At 45.8% G+C, this 18,874-nt stretch overlaps 1 protein-coding gene and 1 long non-coding RNA gene across 16 annotated transcripts in view; one reads left to right on the forward strand and one right to left on the reverse strand.

Annotated features, from left to right (window-relative positions):
• Wnk2 (WNK lysine deficient protein kinase 2) overlaps positions 1–4,948 on the forward strand; it is a 128,608-nt gene extending 123,660 nt beyond the window's left edge. For 8 of the 15 annotated variants that reach the window (XM_020186425.2, XM_074052513.1, XM_074052514.1 and 5 more), the window contains 2 exons: positions 2,114–2,225; positions 2,594–3,687. In XM_020186425.2, coding sequence (XP_020042014.2) covers positions 2,114–2,225; positions 2,594–2,691 — 210 coding nt within the window. In that variant the 3' untranslated portion in view covers positions 2,692–3,687. The other 7 variants (XM_020186401.2, XM_020186451.2, XM_020186429.2 and 4 more) reach the window with 3 other exon arrangements.
• Positions 4,944–17,923, reverse strand: LOC141415579 (uncharacterized). Its single transcript, XR_012440559.1, has 4 exons — positions 17,808–17,923; positions 12,553–12,640; positions 6,338–6,492; positions 4,944–6,120 (listed from the first exon to the last, which is right to left on the reverse strand). It is a non-coding gene; the product is annotated as an uncharacterized lncRNA (long non-coding RNA).
• Positions 17,924–18,874: the final 951 nt, after the last annotated feature.

Consider the following 18,874-nt stretch of genomic DNA (forward strand, 5'->3'; position numbering starts at 1 on the left):
CCCCCATCCATCTTGTATCTTCTTGACATAGTATTTTATAGTCTCTGTTTTCTCTTAGCTTTTTTTCTGTAGTTCTTTTGTCTGTAGAACATTGTATTTGAGAATGTTTTTATTTATCTGCAAGAAGAAATTGTGGTTTAGTAGGTGGTTTCTCATTGTTGTTTTAATTTGCCTTTGAGCACCTTTTCATATCCTTAGCAGCCAACTTCTATAAGTGCCTGACCAAGAATATTAACCATTTAAAAGGAGATTTGCTTTTTACTGTTGATTTGTGGGAGCTCGGGATAACTCTTCTGTCACATGTGTCATGGGTGTGTTCTACCAATATGTGGCTTGAGTTTTCATTTTATTTTTTCTAGAAGCTTACTAATTATAGCTTCTGCATTCAAGCCTGTGAGCCATCACACGTCAGCATTTGCATATGGTTAGAGTCAGTCTGAGTGTTTTGGGTTTTTTTCTATTCTGACTGTTCTGGCACCTTCCTTCCCAGATTGCATTGCACAGACGTTTCTCAGGTGCCATATACACGCAGGTCCATTTCTGATTTTGTTCTTCTGCTCAACCGTTCTTTTATCTTGAGGGCAGTAATGCACTATTATAATTGCTGCAGCTTTATAGTAAGTTTGGTATTTGGCAAGGCAGCACCTTCTTTGTTGATCTTCTCTGTGATTTTTTTAAATTTTCCTGAGTCCTTATTGTTTGCCTATTCAGGTTTTGGTTGAAGTCTGTTGACCAGCTGGTTGAGAGTTGTGATGTTACTGGTGTTGAGGGTTCCTATCAATGTGATATCCCTCGATTTACATCTTTTTAAATTTCTCTTCTATAAAGATGTCAAGCATCTTTCATTAAAATTATCCCACGGTAGTTGATGTTTTAGAGTGCTTTGTTCTTTAAATTTGCATTGTTTCTAGTATATAGAAATGTGATTTGAGTTTTATACCTGGTAGCCTGCCATCCTGCTAAATTTGCTTGTTTGTTCAAGAATTGGCCATTCTTGTGGGTTTCTCTGTACATGACCTTGTCATAAGGACAGTTTTCCTTTGTCTTTTTCTTTTCTTGCCTTGACTGGAGCTCCCCTTGCAGTGTTGACCAGAAGAGTCTGGTGAAGCCTTGGGGAAAACACCCAGCGTTTCACCATCAGCGGGGCTTAACTGGGCCTTTCGTGGGGACTCTTTATGGAGGGAGGCATGGCTGCTGAGTGTGCCCTCCATGAGTGGTGTGGAAATGGGGAGTACATCCTGTGTCTGTGCAGAGCATTGAGTGGGGTTTTTTGTTTGTTTGGATGTTTTGGTTTTCCTTTTCCTTTTTTTCTTCTTTCTTCCTTTTTTTTTTTTTTTTTTTGTGGTGCTAAGGGTGGAACCTATAGGGACCTCACACATTCTAAACAAGTGCTCTAACACCAAGCCACACCCTGGCCCTTCAAGTGGAATTCTTTCTAAAGTGAGGCAAGGTGAGTCCCAGTAGGACAGCAGCCTCACATGCCGGGGCAAACCCTACTTGGTTATGAAGTTTTATCTCTAGTAGTCTCTGGATTCAATTTGCCAACAAATTGAAGCCTCTTGGCCTTGGATCTGCTTTCTTACAGTAGCCTGTTTCTGTATGGCAAGGTTGCTGGTAGTGTGTGACACGAGCTGTTCCTTTCCTGTCCTTTGAGGCCTCTGCACTAGGCTGAGAGCACAAGGGTTGCCCTGCCATCCCTCCCTGCACTCTTGCTTTGCCTGGGCACGCAGCTCCTGGCTGCTCTGGTCTTTCTTAATATCACTATGTGATCAAACAAGAACCATGGTGTCAGCTGGGTGGAGGGCTGGGTTGCTGTGTGCCCTAAGGAATCAGGCCCTGTGGGTTCTGCTCAAAGGCCCATGCTGGCTTGGGGGCAGACAGGACTGTGGTTCAGAGGAGGCTGGGATGCAGCTTTAGAGGGAAGGTAGGAGGGCGGCTGCTTCCCAGCCCCACACTGCCATTCTGATGGTCTTAGAGGGTCCCCATCTGTGCCAGGCCCAGGGGCCACTCTCTGCTGAGGATGGAGAGACTTCAGGGACCTCTGGGGCCACAAGAGGAGGCCAGCTGATCGCAGCCCTGTGTACCTTCCTCTTCTTGTCACTGTTTCTCATAGATGACTGCACTTCGTGCTGGAGTGGGAATGCCATGTCTGGCCCCAGTACCTGGCCCTCTGTCCACCGCAGCTATTCCCGGAACCACCCCGGTCCTGCCTGTGCCCACACCAGGTACTGCCTGCTCCAGCCTCCCAGCCCTTCCCTGTTCACTGCCTCTGGGTCCGTTTGGAGGCCTGTTCCCAGCTCCGGTGTCCTGGGGACCCTGGGCAGCCCAGGGTGGCCTGATGGGAGCGTGGGGCAGCTGGAGCCCCACCCAAGTACCTGTGCTGCCAGTGTTCCTGAGGCCACCTGCTGTGCGCACACCGTGTCCCCGGCTGCACCTCACCTAGCCCTCTGCCCTGCCCCTGGCCAGATGGAGCCCTGTGAACCTCTTGGAGGAGTCTGATGGTGGTTGGGCCTCCCTGCCTTGGGCACAGGGCTCAGCCACCAGCAGGCAGTGTGCTGTGGCAGATGCTGCCTCAGACCCTGTTCGCTCTTAGGTCCCCACGGTCTACACACGCGGTCTTCACACCCACTGCCTGTTCTTGAGTTGAAGGTTAGGACCTTGTCACCACCCTGCAGAAGTGCAGTGCCTTGAATTCCAGCTTTGCTGTCCCCTCATGGAAAGACGTGTTTTAAAAAGCCGTGTGTCAGAAAAGGTGTAGTTCCTCTGCAGTCGGCTTGTGTGTCGCTGCCTGTACTGTGTGAAGTTGCGGAGATATGAAGCTGAAGTCTGATCTTTAGTTTTTGATTCTAAATGCCTTCTTAAGACAAACACGAAAATGAAAATTGGACATGTGACCTTGAATATTGAGGGGTTGCGAACGCAAGGTGAGCCCAACTTGGTCTGCAGTAGAGCCAGGTCTTCCTGGGCTAATGTAACCGAGAGTGACAGATGGCTGCTCAGGCGGGGCACGTTTGCAGAAGTTAGTCTCCAGTAAGGAACATCAGCAGCTTCGTGTGGAGTCTGCCAGCAAACACTGGTAGCCAGCGGGCTGTTGTGAGCAGTAGCAGAGATGAACACCGCCCTTTTGGCTCAGGAGTGCCCCACCCACTTAACTTCCTATTCCATGATTTCCCCAGAGGCCTGCGCTGTGCCCACCCCGTCCTACAGATCCCTTGCCAGGCCACCCTAAGGCCAGCCTGCTTTGGGGATGCTCCTTCTGGAGATTCCCACAGGACTTATCCCAGTTGGGCACAAAACAGTGCAGATGGAGGTGAGAGGCTACCCTGCTGTGATTCGTACAGGTGTGCTGAACTTATTAGAACCAGCTCAATTATTTTGGTTAAAATATATTATTCCATCAGTTCAGCTAGAATTGAGTTTTCTAGGGGACTGTGCAGAATCTTCTGCTGGGACATGATACTGCAGTAAGAGATTTCTGATCTCTGTGCCTGGTCTGAGCATTGCGTGGGCCTCTTTGTTAATGAAGTGGGTCTCTCTCTCTCTCTCTCCTCCTCTCTTTCTCCCGTTTCCTCCCTCCATCCCTCCCTGTTCCTCTTCCTCTCCCTCTCTCCCCTTGGCTCCTGAGTGGCATGGGATCCAAGAGACTGTATTTGTGAAGGAGAAAAATAAACATTTTTTGCTTGAAAACACTGTGAAACAACATCTTTTTTCTTACCCTTTGTTCACTGATGAGCCTTGTAGAAGACAGGTGCAGGTGGCCCAAGTGGACCTATCCTGGGTTCGGCACTGAGCTCACAGCCCTGCTGCCCATGCTTTGGGGGAGGGGTTCGGAGCCCGAGAGTCAGGTCCACAGTACTGTACCTACCATGTGCGGCCTGGGCCCCCAGGAATCAGACTGTCCTGCCATCGAACCTGCTCGGGCTGTCAGCTGGGTTCCCAGCCACTCATCCTTGAGTTCTAGATGAGCCTCATAGTCAAGTCGATTGCGTCTTCAACCCATTCCTGTTGGCACTGGCTCCCAGAAAGCCTGGCTAGATGACTCCTGAGCCTCCCACTTCCCTCCTGGTGGGCTAAGCTTAGGCAGGGCCGGAGCTCTTCTTCCAGGCTCTTGAGTTTGTCGAGAGCAGAACTCAGGGCTAAGGGTCACCATGGGTCCTGTGAGGGACAGTAGCCTTCCTCGTAGGTACAAGCTTGAGGAGAAGACCCACCCAGTGTGGTCCCTGCTGACCCACTGTCCACAACCTCGTGCATCATGGACCTAACTCTGACCACCCTGAGGGCTGAAGTGTCTCTGGTGGGCGCTTCTGCTGCCCTGCCCTGTCCCAGGGGCAGACCTTGTGGCTTTACAGTGCTCATCTCAGCTCTGGCCCTGGGTAGAGGCAAGGGAAGAGCAGGGTCACTGTTCCCTTCCAACACCCAGGGCCCGAGAGCAGCTCACTCACAGATGTCCTAGTGAGCATGAGCTGGGTGGCCCCATCTGGGTTGGGGTGGTCATTCCAAGTGCTTGTGTGGCCAGATGACAGGCTACTGGGCTCTGTGCCAAATACAGGACTCTGCATAGAGCACGGTCACAGTGACCCAGCTCTGGCCTTGTCATTCCATCTTCGTTTCAGCAACTCTTGGGAAAGTGGGGCCAGATGCATGGGTGGGCCACTTGCAAGGACAGCGGGGCTCAGCCATGGTGAGCGGCCAGCACCTGGGAGGCCAGTAATGAGCTGTGGCCATTTTGTTTTCTAGATCCTGAGAGTGAAAAGCCCGACTGATTAACCCGGCGCAGATGCCAGGCCCACAGCAACGCATCGTTCACACGGAGAAGTGACAGACTTTCAGGGCCAGCCTACTGCTCTAGTCCAGTTCACACCGTTTTGTAATCACTTTCTAAGCATTTTTTATTCACAATTGGAAACACAAATGTAATGCAAGAATAAAAAATATTTTGGGGGAGAAAGGACTTTGGTTTTTCAAACTTTCTCCTCTCTGGTGGTTCTCTGTCAAGCAGGTGATGCCAAGTATGAGTGAGGGTGAGGGGACATGCCCAGGAGCCTGGCATGCCCAGGACACCTGTTCTGTGTAGGGTCCTAAAGACATCTCCAAGTCCCCCCTCCCAGGCCCAGACTTAGGGTCCCCTTTGTTCACAGATCTCCAAGATGCATAGCCTTCCCTCTGGTCTTTGGAGGCCAAAGTCATCCACCCCCAGCAAGGGGCCAGCATTCGTGGAGGCCTGAAATGACCCTCCTTCTAGAACTCAGAGGCTCCAAAAGGGAAAGCTTCAGCCAGTCTAGGGTGTGAGACCCCTTGAGGGTGCAGACAGGACCACCAGGTTCTCCCATGGTGAGAACACATTTGAAAAACAGGAAGGCCTTCAGCCTTGACAGAAAAACGTGTGTGGAACTACCACAGCCTGTCACAGCCCCCAGGAATCGGGAGACTGGGGTAGAATTCTCAGGGCCCCTCATTACAATGGGGAAGAGCTGAAACTTTGTGTTCATTATTCTCTACATGCAGTTAGCGTTTCCCACAGCTATGAGTGTGGAGCAGACTTTAGCAACACCTGGACTTTTTCATTTCTAGAAACTGCACATATCCTGCTCGGATGTCACTTGAATCCATCTTGACCAAGTGCTCAGCTCCTGGAGTCTAAAGTGCATCTTATTAAAGGACTGGTTGGTTCTGTAGGACCTGGGAAAACCCAGCAATCCTAGACTAAGTGTTCCCCACGGACTCTGAGCAGCTGATGTTTGCTACACTACAACTGTTTCCAGCTCAGAAGTAGCTTCATGGTCTAGCCAAGAAGCCCAGCCTTGACCTAGGTTGTTTCTTTGGCTAACAAAAAATAAGGATGTTTTACAGCTGACAAAATACCATAGCTTAGACAACAGAAATTTCTCACAGTTCCAGGGGCTGGGAAGTTCAAGATCAAGGTGCCAGCAAAGTAGCTTCTATTCTGAGAGCTCTCTTCTCAGCTTGTAGGTTGGGTGGCCACCATCTTGCCATGTGCTTGCATGACCTTTCCGTGCATGGAGAGTGATGGCTGTGGTCTCTCTTTTTTAAGACATCAATCTCAGCAGATCAGGGCTCTACTCATGATTGCATTTAACCTTCATTACTTCTGTAAAGTCTCTGTCCCCAGATACATTCATATGGGGGGTTGGGTTTCAGCACATGAATTTGGGAAAAAAAAAAAATCACCCTAAATAATTTTGGCACATACTCCATTTATAAGATGGAAACAATCTGTCTCTACTTACACACACCTTAAAAGTATAATTAAATGATACCAAATATATAAATATATATGAGAGGGAGAATGAGAGGAAGGGGAAGAAACAAACCTTACCTGGGTAAAGGTGGTCATTTCAAAATGACAAAGGGTCAACTCAGCTCCAAATGTTCGTGCACCTAGAGCTTCAAAATACATGAGGAAAACTGGTAGGACTGTATAGAGAACTAAATCCATCCAAATGATAGCTGTCTCAGCATCCCTGTCTGTAACTGACAAAACAAGGAAGGCACCCATCATAATCAAGTCTGATTACTGACAGCCCCCCGCCCCATCTCCTGCTCCACATCTGGGTAAGCTGAGAAGAATACTTGGGTACTTTTTCCATTGGCATCTTCAAAGCATGCAGCCCCTATCCACACACAGGCACCTTCAAACTGCCCCTGGACTGCCATGACAGCCCCATGCCAGTCTCCTCTCCCTCTTCCCTCAGTCCATTTTGGACCTTCTTAGAAGTCATCCTGCTCTTCCCAGAAGCCTTGTTATGTTAGTAACAAACCTTTTCATCCCTGCATGGTGTGTATGTATGTGTATCAATCTCAGCAGCCACACAGGTCCATCCTGTTTCTGGGGGAGTAACTACAACAATCACTAAGAATATGGAAGACTTGAGCATCATTACTGACTAGCCCTGATTGACTTACATTTCTAGAAGGTTCCACCCCTCCCTAGCAGACACATTCACACTTTTTTTTTTTTTTTTTTTTTTTTGGTGTGAGAGACTGAATCCAGATGTTTACACAGCTAAGCAGGCCCTCTACCACTGGACCTACCACATTCCTTTTATGTTCACATGGTCTGTGTACCAAGATAGACCATATTCTAGACCATACAAATGAGTGACAATTTTTTTGGGGGGGTGGAACACTAGAGTTTGAATTCAGGGCTTCATCTTGCAAAACAGGCACTCTATGCTTGAGCCACACCTCTGGTTATTTTGGAAATGAAATCTCCCAAACTATTTTCCCAGGCTAGCCTTGAACCCTGATTCTCCCAATCTCAGCTTCCCAAGGAGCTAGGATTACAGGCATGAGCCACCTGCACCCAGCTCATTTTAAAGGATTCAAGTCACACAAACAATGTTCTCTGAGCAAAATGGGATTAAATTTGAAATGAATAACAAATTGCTGTGAAATATACAAATCTTCAGACATGAAATAACATACATCTAAACAACCTACAGATTGAGGAAATCAAAAGAAATTAGAAAAAAAGTCTGAACGAAAATGAAAAAAATTATCAAAAAAATGTGTGGGGTAGTGCTAATACAATACTAGGGAGACATACTTAACCATGAAGAATCTATACTAGAAAAAAAATGGGCACTGGTAGCTCATGCCTTTAATCCTAGCTACTTGGAAGGCTGGGATCAGGAGGATCACAGTTTGAGGCTGGCCCAGGTAAAAAGTTTTTGAGAGTCCATCTCAACTAATAGCTGGATTCTGTGGTGTGTGCATGTTATCCTAGTGATGAAGGAAGCTTAAAATAGGAGGATCGTGGTCCAGGCCAGCTTAGGCAAAAAAACCTAGACCCTCCCTCCCACATAACCAGAGCCAAAAAGGGCTGGAGGTGCAGCTTAAGCAGTAGAGCGCCTGCTTCGCAAGTGGAAGGCCCTGAGTTCAAACCCCAGAACCACCAAAATAAATAAGAGATGAGAAAAGGCATATCACACCAAACACCAATGTAACTTAGAGGATCATTAAGGAATACTTCAAAAACTTATATTCTAATGCCAGAAAATCTAGAAGAAATGGGAAATTTTCTATATGTATATGGCCTACCAAAATTGAATGAAGAAAATTTTATAAGTCATTTAACTAGATCTACAGTGAGCAATGAGGTTGAAGCAATAATAAAGAATCTCCCAGTAAAGAAAAATCCAGGACCAGATGGATTCACTGCTGAATTGTACCAGGCTTCTAAAGAAGAACTCACACCGATGCTTCTCAAACTGTTCCATGAAATAGAAAGGGAAGGAACTCATTCCATGAACCAGTATCACCCTGGTACCAAAACTGGACAAGGACACAACAAAAGAAAAAAACTAGAGAGCGATTTCCTAACTAAACATGATGTAAAAATTCTCAATAAAATACTTGCAAACTGAATTCAACATATTTTAAGAGATCATACACAATGATCAAGTCAGTTTCCTTCCAAGGATGCATGGATGGTTTAATGTATGCAAATCAATAAATGTAACACAGCACATAAACAGAATAAAGGACAAAAAAAAAATCACACGATCATCTCAATCGATACAGAAAAAGCCTTTGACTATATCCAATATCCCTGCATGATAAGATCCATGCAGAAACTAGGAATAAAAGGAGTATACCTCTACATAACAAAGGCTATATATGATAAAGGTATAGCTAGCTAGCATCATACTAAACAGAAGAAACTGAAACCATTTCCTCAAAAGTCAGGAGTGAGGCAAGAGTGTCTACTTTCTCCACTCTGACTTAATATAAGTGCTTGAGTTCTTAACCAGAGCAATAAGGCAAAGAAAGAAAAGAAATGCAAATAGGAAAGGAATAAGTCAAAAATCCCTGTCACAAGATCCATATACTTAACAGGATCTATACGTATAAGACTCCACCTAAAGACTCCACCAGAAAACTGTTGGATCTGATAAACACTTTTGGCAATGAAGCAGGATATAAAATCAACACAAAAATCAGTAGCTTTTCTATACACCCATAACGAATAGCCTGAGAAAGAAATTGGGAAAACAATCTCATTTACAACAGCCTCAAAAATACTGAGGAGAATACTTAACTATAAGAGGGCACTATATGATGAATATAAGACCTTGAAGAAAGAAAGCAAGGAAGACTACGGAAGATGGAAAGATATCCCATGTTCATGGATAGGCAGAATCAATATTATGAAAATGGCTATACTACAGAAAGCAATCTACAGATTCAATGCAATCCCCATGAAAATCCCAATTTGTCATTCTACACAAAAATAGAAAAATCAATCCTAAAATTTATGAGGAAGAATGAAAGACCCTAAATAACCAAACACATCGTGAGCAAGAAGAGCAAGGCTGCAGGTATCACAATACATGACTTCAAATTATGCCATAGAACCATAATAACAAAACCACTGTCGTACTGGCATAAAAATGGGCACCAGTGGCTCACGCCTGTCATCCTAGCTACTCAGGAGGCAAAGACCAGGACAGGGAAATACTTCCTGAGACCCTATCACAAAAAAAATTCACAGAAAAGGACTGGAGGAATGACTCAAGGTGTAGGCTGTGAGTTCAAACCCCAGTACCGTGCAAAAAAAAAAAAAAAAAAAGACATGTAGACTAATGGAATAGAATAAAAGACTCAGAAATAATCAAATAATCCCACACAGCTACTGCCATCTGATTCTCAACAAAGAGGTTAAAAACATATGTTGGAGAAAAGCCAGCCTCTTCAATAGATGGTGCTGGTAAAGGTGGATTTCCACATGCAGAAGACTGAAACTAGATAGATCCCTGTCTCACACTGTACAAAATTCAAAGTGGACGCAAATGTAGGACCTGAAACCTTGAAACTACTAAAGGAAAACACCTGAACGTCTAGGCACAGGCAACAGCTTTCTGAATAAGATTCCAGTTGCTCAGGAAATAAAAACAAGAATAGGCAAATGGGATTGTATACAATTCAAAAGCTTCTGCATATCAAACAATCACCAGGATGAAGAGGCAATCCACAGAATGAGAGAAAATCTGTCAGCTATTCATTGAACAAGGGACTAATTAATATCCAGAATATATAAAGAGGTCAAAAAAATTAAACAGCAGGAACAGGGAGATAGAGAATGATGGAGGGGGAGAATTCAAGTATGACATATTTGAGATATTTGAAGAACTTTTGTAAGTGTCACAATATAACCCACCCAGCACAAAAATTTTAAAAATTTAGAAGTTAAACTGGGCACTGGTGGCTCATGCCTGTAATCCTAGCTACTCAGGAGGCAGAGATCAGGAGGATGGAGGTTTGAAGCCAGCCTGGGCAAACAGTTCACAAGACCCTATCTCAAAAAAACCTGACACAAAATAAATGACTGTTGGAGTGGCTCAAAGTATAGGCCCTGAGTTCAAACCCCAGTAGCACAAAAAAAAATTTTTTTTTAAGTTAAACATCAAAAGAATAAATAGACCAATTACTAATGGGCAAATGAACAGGCATTTTCAAAAGCAGAACAATGACAAATTAATATGAGCAGAAATGTTTAACACCCTTAGCCATAAAGGAAATGCAAGTCAAATTGACATAAGATTCCATCTCTCCTCAGACAGAATGGCTACCAGGTTTTCTCTCATAGGTGGAAGATAGATCCAAAAGATAAACATACACACAAAACCGATCGTGATCATCAACAGACTCGGTGTAGAACGTGTTTGTCATAGTAGAACTACTCTATGGAGCTCAGGGAAGGAGGAAAGGAAAAGAGAATGACAGAGCATCAGTAACATCATAAAACATAACATCTGTGAAGGTAGAAGATATAAGGGTGTGTACTGAAAGCTGTTGAAAAAGGGGAGCGGGTGGTAAAGGAGTAAGGGAGAGCAACAGAAGGGACTGAACAGATCAAAGCAACAACAAATGCTGGTGAGGATTCGGGGAAAAGGGAACCCATATATTGGTGAGAATGGAAATTAGTGCAGTCACTATGGAAAGCAGTATGGAGGTTCCTAAAAAACTAAAAATCGAACTGCCATATGACCCTGCTGTACCACTCCTGGACTTAGATCCAAAGGAATGGAAGTCAGGCTACAATAGAGACACCCGCACAGCTATGTTTGTAGCAGATCTAGTCACAGCAGTCAAGCTGTGTTATCAGCCTAGGGGCCCATTGAACGATGAATTGATAAAGTATGGTATATATTATATAATGGAGTATTACTCATCTATAAGGAAGGAGGAAATTATGTTATTTGCAGGAAAATAGTTGGAACCGGAGACCAATATGTTAAGCAAAATAAGCCAGATGGAGGAAGACAATTATGTTTTCTCTCTTACATGGAATCTACTCCTAAAAAAATGACCTGAATGTGAAAGAACTATTTGGAGGGGGGAGCTAGTAGGAAAGGAAATGGAGTGATGGAAACACTTTATATGTATGTATGAAAATAAAATGAATCCATTAAAATTGTCTTAAATATTGGAGGAGGGGTATTAGAAAGTAACAGAGGAGTGAATATAATCAAAGCACATTTTATGCATGTGTGGAACTATCACAATAAAACCCTCTTGTACAGTAAATAAAATCTCAGTAAGGCAACACTCCATACCTATTGGTGTGGTGAAGATGAAAACCACTGGCCACCCCAAGTGCTGGCAAGGATATGAAAGGCCTGAACCTCCTCTCCTCTGCTCTGCTGATGGGAAGGAAAATGGTGCAAGTACTTTGGGAAATAATTTGGTACCACATAAGAAAAGGTGAACAGGGCACCAGTGGCTCATGCCTGTAATCCTAGCTACTAAGGAGGCAGAGAGCAGGAAGATTGCATTTTGAAGCCAGTCTTGGCAAATAGTTTGTGAGACCCATCTCAAAAAAACCCATCACAAAAAAGGGTTGGTGGAGTGGCTCAAGTGGTAGGGTGCCTGCCTAGCAAGCGTGAGGTCCTAAGTTCAAACCTCAATACTTCCAAATAAATAAATAAATAAAAGTTAGGCATAAATAAACCATATGACCTGGCCTTTCCACCTGTAGGTGTCTACCACAGACAGGTGGCCACAGATGTCCACACAGGTTTGCATCTGAAAGGTCATATGAGCTGTATCTGTGATAACTGGGAACTGGAAACACCCCAAATGTCCATTGTCTGGCAGGGACATAAGCACACAAAGTGATTATATAAGGACAGCCTTATACTCTTAACACCATCCAGTAATGGGGAAGAATGAACTAGTGACATACACAACATGGGTCAGTCTAAGGGAACCACACCTGACTGAAAGAAGCACCACAAAAATGGAGTCCATGCACCATAGGCCTCTCATGGGTGGTAACAGAAAATGCAACTGACCTGTAGTGGTGGTGGTGCAGGGGTGACCAGCAATTGTCTGGGAAGGGCTGGGGGGTGGGGGGGGGCGGGGTGACAGGGAGAAGGAAAGATTTGGAGATGAAGAAAAAGTTCCCTGTCTTGGTTGTGGTGATGGTTTCTCCAGTGTGTGCTCATGTCACAGCTTAACAAGTTCTATGTGCTTACTGTATGTCACACCTCACTGAAGCTGACACCACCCCCACTGGCCCACTTGTACCTTCAGAGTTCAGGCCAGACCCGTCTTCTCCGCCTCCTGGGTCTTCACATGGTTGAACCTCTGTGCATGTCTGCATTCTAGTCTCTTCCTATAAAGACACCAGTCAGATGGGATTAGGGCTCACCATTGTGGCTTCGTTTTAACTTAATCACTCCTTTAAAGACCCTACTTCACATTCTGAGATAGTAGGGGTTGGCACTCCAGCATAGAAATTTGCTCATAACAGATAACAGATCTAGACAGGTCATGGATTAGTGCGTTTTGTTACTGTAAAAATAAATAAATAAATACACGAAGTAATTAACTCTTAGAGAGGGATTAATTTGGTTCACAGTTTTGGAGGTTTCAGTCCATGATAGAGCAGGTCCAGGCTTTTGGGCCTGCAATGACATAGTACATCATGGCAGGGAGCAAAACTGTTCACCTCTTGGCAGCTGAGAAGTGAGAGGGAAAGAAAAAGAAAACCTCCCCCTCTGCCCCACCTCCTGCAGGCTTCACCAGCTCCCTATAGATCCAAGGGCTGGGGTCCAAGCCTTGAACACATGGCCTTTGGGGAACATTCCACATGCAAACTCTAATAAGCCATTAGCTGGTCACTGTTAGTGTTAGGAAAAATGCTGCTCACAAAGAAAGCTCAGGAGAAAAGTCTCACGTCCAAGAGCAAAGTTTAATGGCAGGCTCCAACCGCCAGGCTGGCAGGGAAGAAGATGGCGCAGCACAGACTCTGGGCCAGGCCTGGCTTTTACAGAAGGGGGAGGGTAAGGAAGTTAGCGCATGCGCGGTAGTCTCTGGTAGGGGTGGGGCTGTCTTAGAGCGCCAGAATTTCTGTTTAGAGGTGGGGCTGTCTTTGGGGGTGGCTCCCTTTCTCAAGTGAGGCCTGAGGATAAAAAATGGCGACATTATTGTTCTATCAGTTAGAGCTGGGCCCTGAGTCCATGGGACTCATTATAGGATGTTCTTTAGTTTATGTATATTAAACCTTTCCCCCAAACTGAACATGACATCCTCCAGGCCACACCCCCTCTGTTTGCAGGTGGGCTCTGGATCCACAAGCTAGCAGACAGGGTGCCATGCTCACCAGGAAGCCAACCCAGCCTGCGCTCTGGCTGAGCTGACAACGAAGGACTTTATGGGGTCCCCTCAACTTTCTTTCATTGGCCTAAGGGTTACTCCTCATTCTCACAGAGAAAAGCCTTTGCTCCCCAGATGCATAACCAAAAATGGAACCATGCAGGGGTCTGGGGGTGAAGACAGCAGGAAGGCCATCCTTCCAGAATCTCTTATCAGGGCTGCCTGTAACTAAAATATCCCTCTGTTTCTGATGTCATTTCTTTCCAGAAGTGTTTGGAGAACTCTTTAAAAAAAATAAAAATGCGGAGTATATTTTGAAAACTTCTCAGAGGCACAGGGAAGGGCCTGTAATTATCTTGTTCTCACAAGCAGTTGCTCTTTGCGTGCAATTATGTGGTCAGTAGTCATCAGGAGAAAATGATGTGCTGTGCTCAATGCATTCGAGCCATTATCAAAAGCAGCAGCCCCTACCCCGTCCCCAATGTGAGGAGTTACTAAAATCAAGGAAAACTAACTGGATTCTACTTCTTGTCAGAGGTGGGAGCCTGGCTGTTAAGTGCACAGAATGTCAGTGCTGCAGCTTCCTCCTACCCTCCAGGGGCTGAACTCTCATTTCTTTACATGAGGGGGAACTGTGGCTCCCAGGTCCTGCTGTGTGATGGCCGTCAGCACACTCCTGGGAAGAGATTTTCTTTTTTACATCTTAGTTTCAAAGGAAACAGCAGCTGGGTGGAGCAGGGTGTCTATAGCCAGCAGGCAGAGGAGTGGCAGGTCAGGGCAGACGTGCAGCAGCCTGGGCTCTCCCTGTCACCTCAAGGGTACAGGGTGCCCTCCCTCTGTTCCCCCAAACATATATTCACAGCCCTGGCCCCCAAGAGGATGTCATTGTGGATTCAGACTGCAGGCTCCAGACAGTTCTCAGGTGTAGACAGAGAGGCTCTGAGCCCCCCTGTTGGGTTTTCCCAGCCCCTGACTGTGCATTTGAAACCAAATGCCAATTTGTTAGCTTCTTGGTGAGTACAAAGCCAAGACAAAAGAGTGGAGAAAGACTTGCCTGAAGAAGGTGGCAGGCACATTGTTGGGCCTGCTTAGCTCAAGATCACAGGGCACACGTTTGAAAGTTTAAAATGGTGGAATATGTTCACAGTGCATCATAAAGTTTTAGTTAAAAATAAAGAAAAGGACATCTTGAATGTGCATTAATACAGGAGTTTGCCCCTAAAGTTTAGTTTCCCAACTAACACTTCCTTATGCAGATGGCAGCCAAAGTTTTCCCTTGGGAGGGTGCTGTAGGTGAGGAGGTTCCCTTGCCTCCAGGGTCAGCAGCAGAGGCGGGGCCAAAGTAAGGTGCTACTTAGTTCATTTGTGCTACTATAACAAAATACCAGAAACTGTATCATTTGTAAAGCACAGAAACATATTTGTTACAGTTCTGAAGGCTGGAAGTTCAAGGTTGAGGCACAGACACTGATGTCTGGTCAGAGCCACTCTCTCCTTCCAGAATGGCACCAGGTTGCCATGTCCTCACATGGCAGTGGGCAGGACAGAATAAAAGGGGGGCCTTGTTAGTTTCCCCCAGCCTTTTTATAAAGCACTAACCCATTCATGTGGGTGGAGCCCTCATAACTGACTCATTTGCCAAAAGGCCCTACCTCCTAATACCAACCAACATAGCTGGGATTAAGTTTGAGCACATGAATTTTGGAGGAGGCACATGCCAACCCTAGCAGGCAGGCCACAAGGCTCCAATACAAGCTCTCCTCATTTTTAAATTTTGAAATTTATCCAAATTAACTAAGCCAAGCAGAGCAGAGGTATATACCTTGCATTGCCCTGGCTCTCCACTCGGGGATCTTTACATTAGACCAATGCTGAGCCTCATCTGAGACAGTGCTGGTTAAGAAATGCCACCACCCCTCTTCTGTGCACCTGTCTGGGTGACCTAGAGAAGCCTTGCTGTCTACATGTCCTTGGCCCCTGTGCACTATTATAAGGAGAGTAAGGACAGTGGTGACTCCACTTTGGATGAGGGAGACATTTTAGAAGCAGACATCTAAACAGGCATGAAAAACAACAGGCTTCTCAGAGAAGTAAGAAGTTCCTTACCAAGATAAGAAAATACAGCTGCAAGATGTGAGTGGTGGGCCCCAAGGCCAGGACGAGCTGATCAGACCTTCCCAGAATGTTCTGTTCAGCAAGGATGGGGGCAAACAGGTTGCTGGGTTCAACAAGAAGTTGACGAGGTACCACAAGTGCAGTTTCAAGGTAGAACAGTTGGACCTAGGCCAGGCAGAGCCCTACACCACTCCTAGATTTCAGCTACACCACGGTTTAGTTGTTTTTAACTAAGCCCCTCCCATGCAGGGACCTTTATTATCTTTCCAGTAGACTCTGTGCTTGCTTTACTCTCAACTCCTGATCCGAAGTTCTCCATCATCGACTTCTCCAAGACACAAACTTGGGATCAACAATCCAGTATCACTATGACAAAGGGAACCTTTCCCCTTTGTTGGGCCTGCAACAAGGACCTTCCAATGTTTTGGTCATAGTCTCAGGAATGGTTGGCTCCCTGAAACTGGCAGAGAAAAGCACTTCCTGTGATTTGAGTTGACGTCAAAACTTCCTCTGAGTACAAACAATCCCCTCCTGGAACCTGCCAGCCTCCCTGCTACATCACCTGAGTCCCTCATTTGTCTGGTGTTTGTCTTGGCCAGGTTCAAATATTGCAATAAGGAAAGGGGCAGAAGGCTGGGGCGGGTCTGGGGATCTGACAGGTGGCAGATGGCCCAGCTGGAGTCAGTCAGCTGCCCCCAGCCCAGCTTGTTGGCAGGAGTCCAGGGCAGCAACTCTTGCTGCTGGGTCCCTGGGTGCCAGGATTGCTGAGACAACTGACTTCTTGTGCCAGTTCTTTGTAACTCCAAATTACCTATTAACTTATTTTTTTTAAAATGAAGAGGCTAACTTTTTTTTTCCCTACAAGGTAGAAGGTTTAGCAAGGATTTATTTTAGTATAACGGGAAAAAATAGGGAGAAGGGAGGGAGAAACATTTCCTGCTCAAGCTAAATTTCTGTTTAAAAAGAAAAGCTTTTTGCCACTGTCATCTGTTGTATGATGCTAAACAACTGAAAATGCTGGGGTTTTTATTTCTAGAAAGCTTTTCATTACAGATGTTCAGAATGGTTCATAGACATTAATTAAGCCATGGCCAACTGCTGTGTGAACCAGGACGATGAACACAGTCCCAGACAGAAGGCCTTAGAAAGCCAAGTGGAATGGACCCCATAGACAGGGTGGCAGAAACGCAGCTGTGGTGGCCACCGCAGTCACACTCTTCCTGTGTGAGGTCAAGTGCACCGGTTAGGATGTTGCTTTGGAAAGGAAAATTATTGCCATGGGAAAGCCCAAGGTGGAGGAGCCAGTGAGACCTTGATGGGATTGTGGGGGTGGGTTCTGTGCAGAATTAGCCGTGGGCGGATCCCAGGCACCATGTTGCTTCATCAAAAGTGAGAGCTCCTGGGACCAGCAAAGTGGGGAGCAGCCACCTCCAAATAAGCTGAGACAGCAGGGACAGCATGGTCCGAGGGAGGCAGGAGGGAGTGTGGCTTTCTGAGTGGCTGCAAAGCTGGCAGACAAGAGCAGCTCAAGGTGATCAGGGTGCCTGGAGGAGTCAGGTTTGGCCAAACACTAGCACCTGAACAAGTCCCATATACATTGTCACCATCCCTCAGAAGGATAACAAAGCAAAGACGGAAATGTTTCACTAAATTTTTTTTCTGTGAAAAATAGGAACATCGTCCATTACAACGGTTTCAAGCTGGCAGGTCCTGCACATGGCACCTCAGCCACAGTCAGATTCAGAGAAAAGTATGATAGTTAAACACACGGAGGTGGGGGGTGGAGGGAAAGAGAACATGTGCACTAGTGCTGTCAGTTTGGAAGTCAAGAGCTACCTGTGACCATTCACCTTTTAATTCATTGAAGTTCAATAAGATTAAAACTCAGTTCCTCAGCCTCACCTGATACAGTGCAAAGGCTCAAAGGTCACAGGGGGCCGGAGGTCACCCTCCTGGTTGGCGCAGAGCATCTCCCTCAAAGCTGGAGGTTCTCTTGGGACATGCTGGGCTACAGCATTAATAAATTAATCTGTTCTTAATTATTTATTACCATCTGGATATTCACTTACCGTCTCCTTTGAATCAAACAGCTGGACTCTGTGGCTCCTCTTGGCACACCCCGTCAGCCCAAGGGCCATCCTGGCTCCCATGTCCTCTGTGGACTGGGCACAGGGCAGAGAGGACCTTCATAGAAGATCAAGGATAAAGGTACCAGATGTGGAGGGAATCAGAGAGCAAAGGAGATGTTTTAAATCACATATGGATTAAGGGAGCCTTAAACTTTATCCATTCAGCACTTCACTCACAATTTTTTCTTATGTCTAAGTGATCTGAATTCTTACTTTCTTTAAATCATTTCTCTCAACATAGCAGTGTCCCAAACAGTATCAGTAGGATGGTAGCTTAGAACATAATTATTTGTGCTAGTGACATTTTTGTCTAATTCATATTAAAACAAATACTCATCTTTTTATATTCTTTTTTGTGTGTGTCGTGTTGGGGATGGAACCCAGGGCTTCACCCATGCTAGGCAAGTGGTCTACTACTGAGTCACACCCCAGATCAAACACACAACTATTAAATAAGGATGTCCCCTGGGGTCATTTCGCATACCATTGGGGATCCCTGTGACACACTTTTGTATTTTTAGAGAAACCTACAGGAACAGTCTATGCCTTTTTGATGAAGTTTTTGGCTGAGCTTTTGGGTAGAAGCACTTGGGGCTGCCCATAGGGGTCTTGCTTTTTCATGGTCATATCAACAGAGACCATCATACCCAGTAATGACTCATGGCCAGACTGTGGAACTGCACATGGACCCCTCATCTAATCTTCCGACAACCCGGTTCTCCTGCTGCAGTAGCCTCAACAAAGACCCTGGCTCTCAGAGAGGTGAGGACTTGTTACAGGTCCTTTGTGACCTGTGGTGCTGTGGTCCCCTTGTCTGAGGACAGGGATGCATTCCCCTGAATGCTCAGTGCTCCTGTGGCTCAAGTGGTAGAGCACCTGCTTAGCAAGCACAAGGCCCTGAGTTCAAAACCCAGTACTGCTCCCCCCAAAGACATTGATTTTCTTTCTCACTGCAATCCAAATGGCTATAATCAAGAAAACAAACAACAACAAAGGCTGGTGAGGAT

Source organism: Castor canadensis, chromosome 13 (genome assembly GCF_047511655.1).
Source record: "Castor canadensis chromosome 13, mCasCan1.hap1v2, whole genome shotgun sequence".
Lineage (NCBI taxonomy): Eukaryota > Metazoa > Chordata > Mammalia > Rodentia > Castoridae > Castor > Castor canadensis.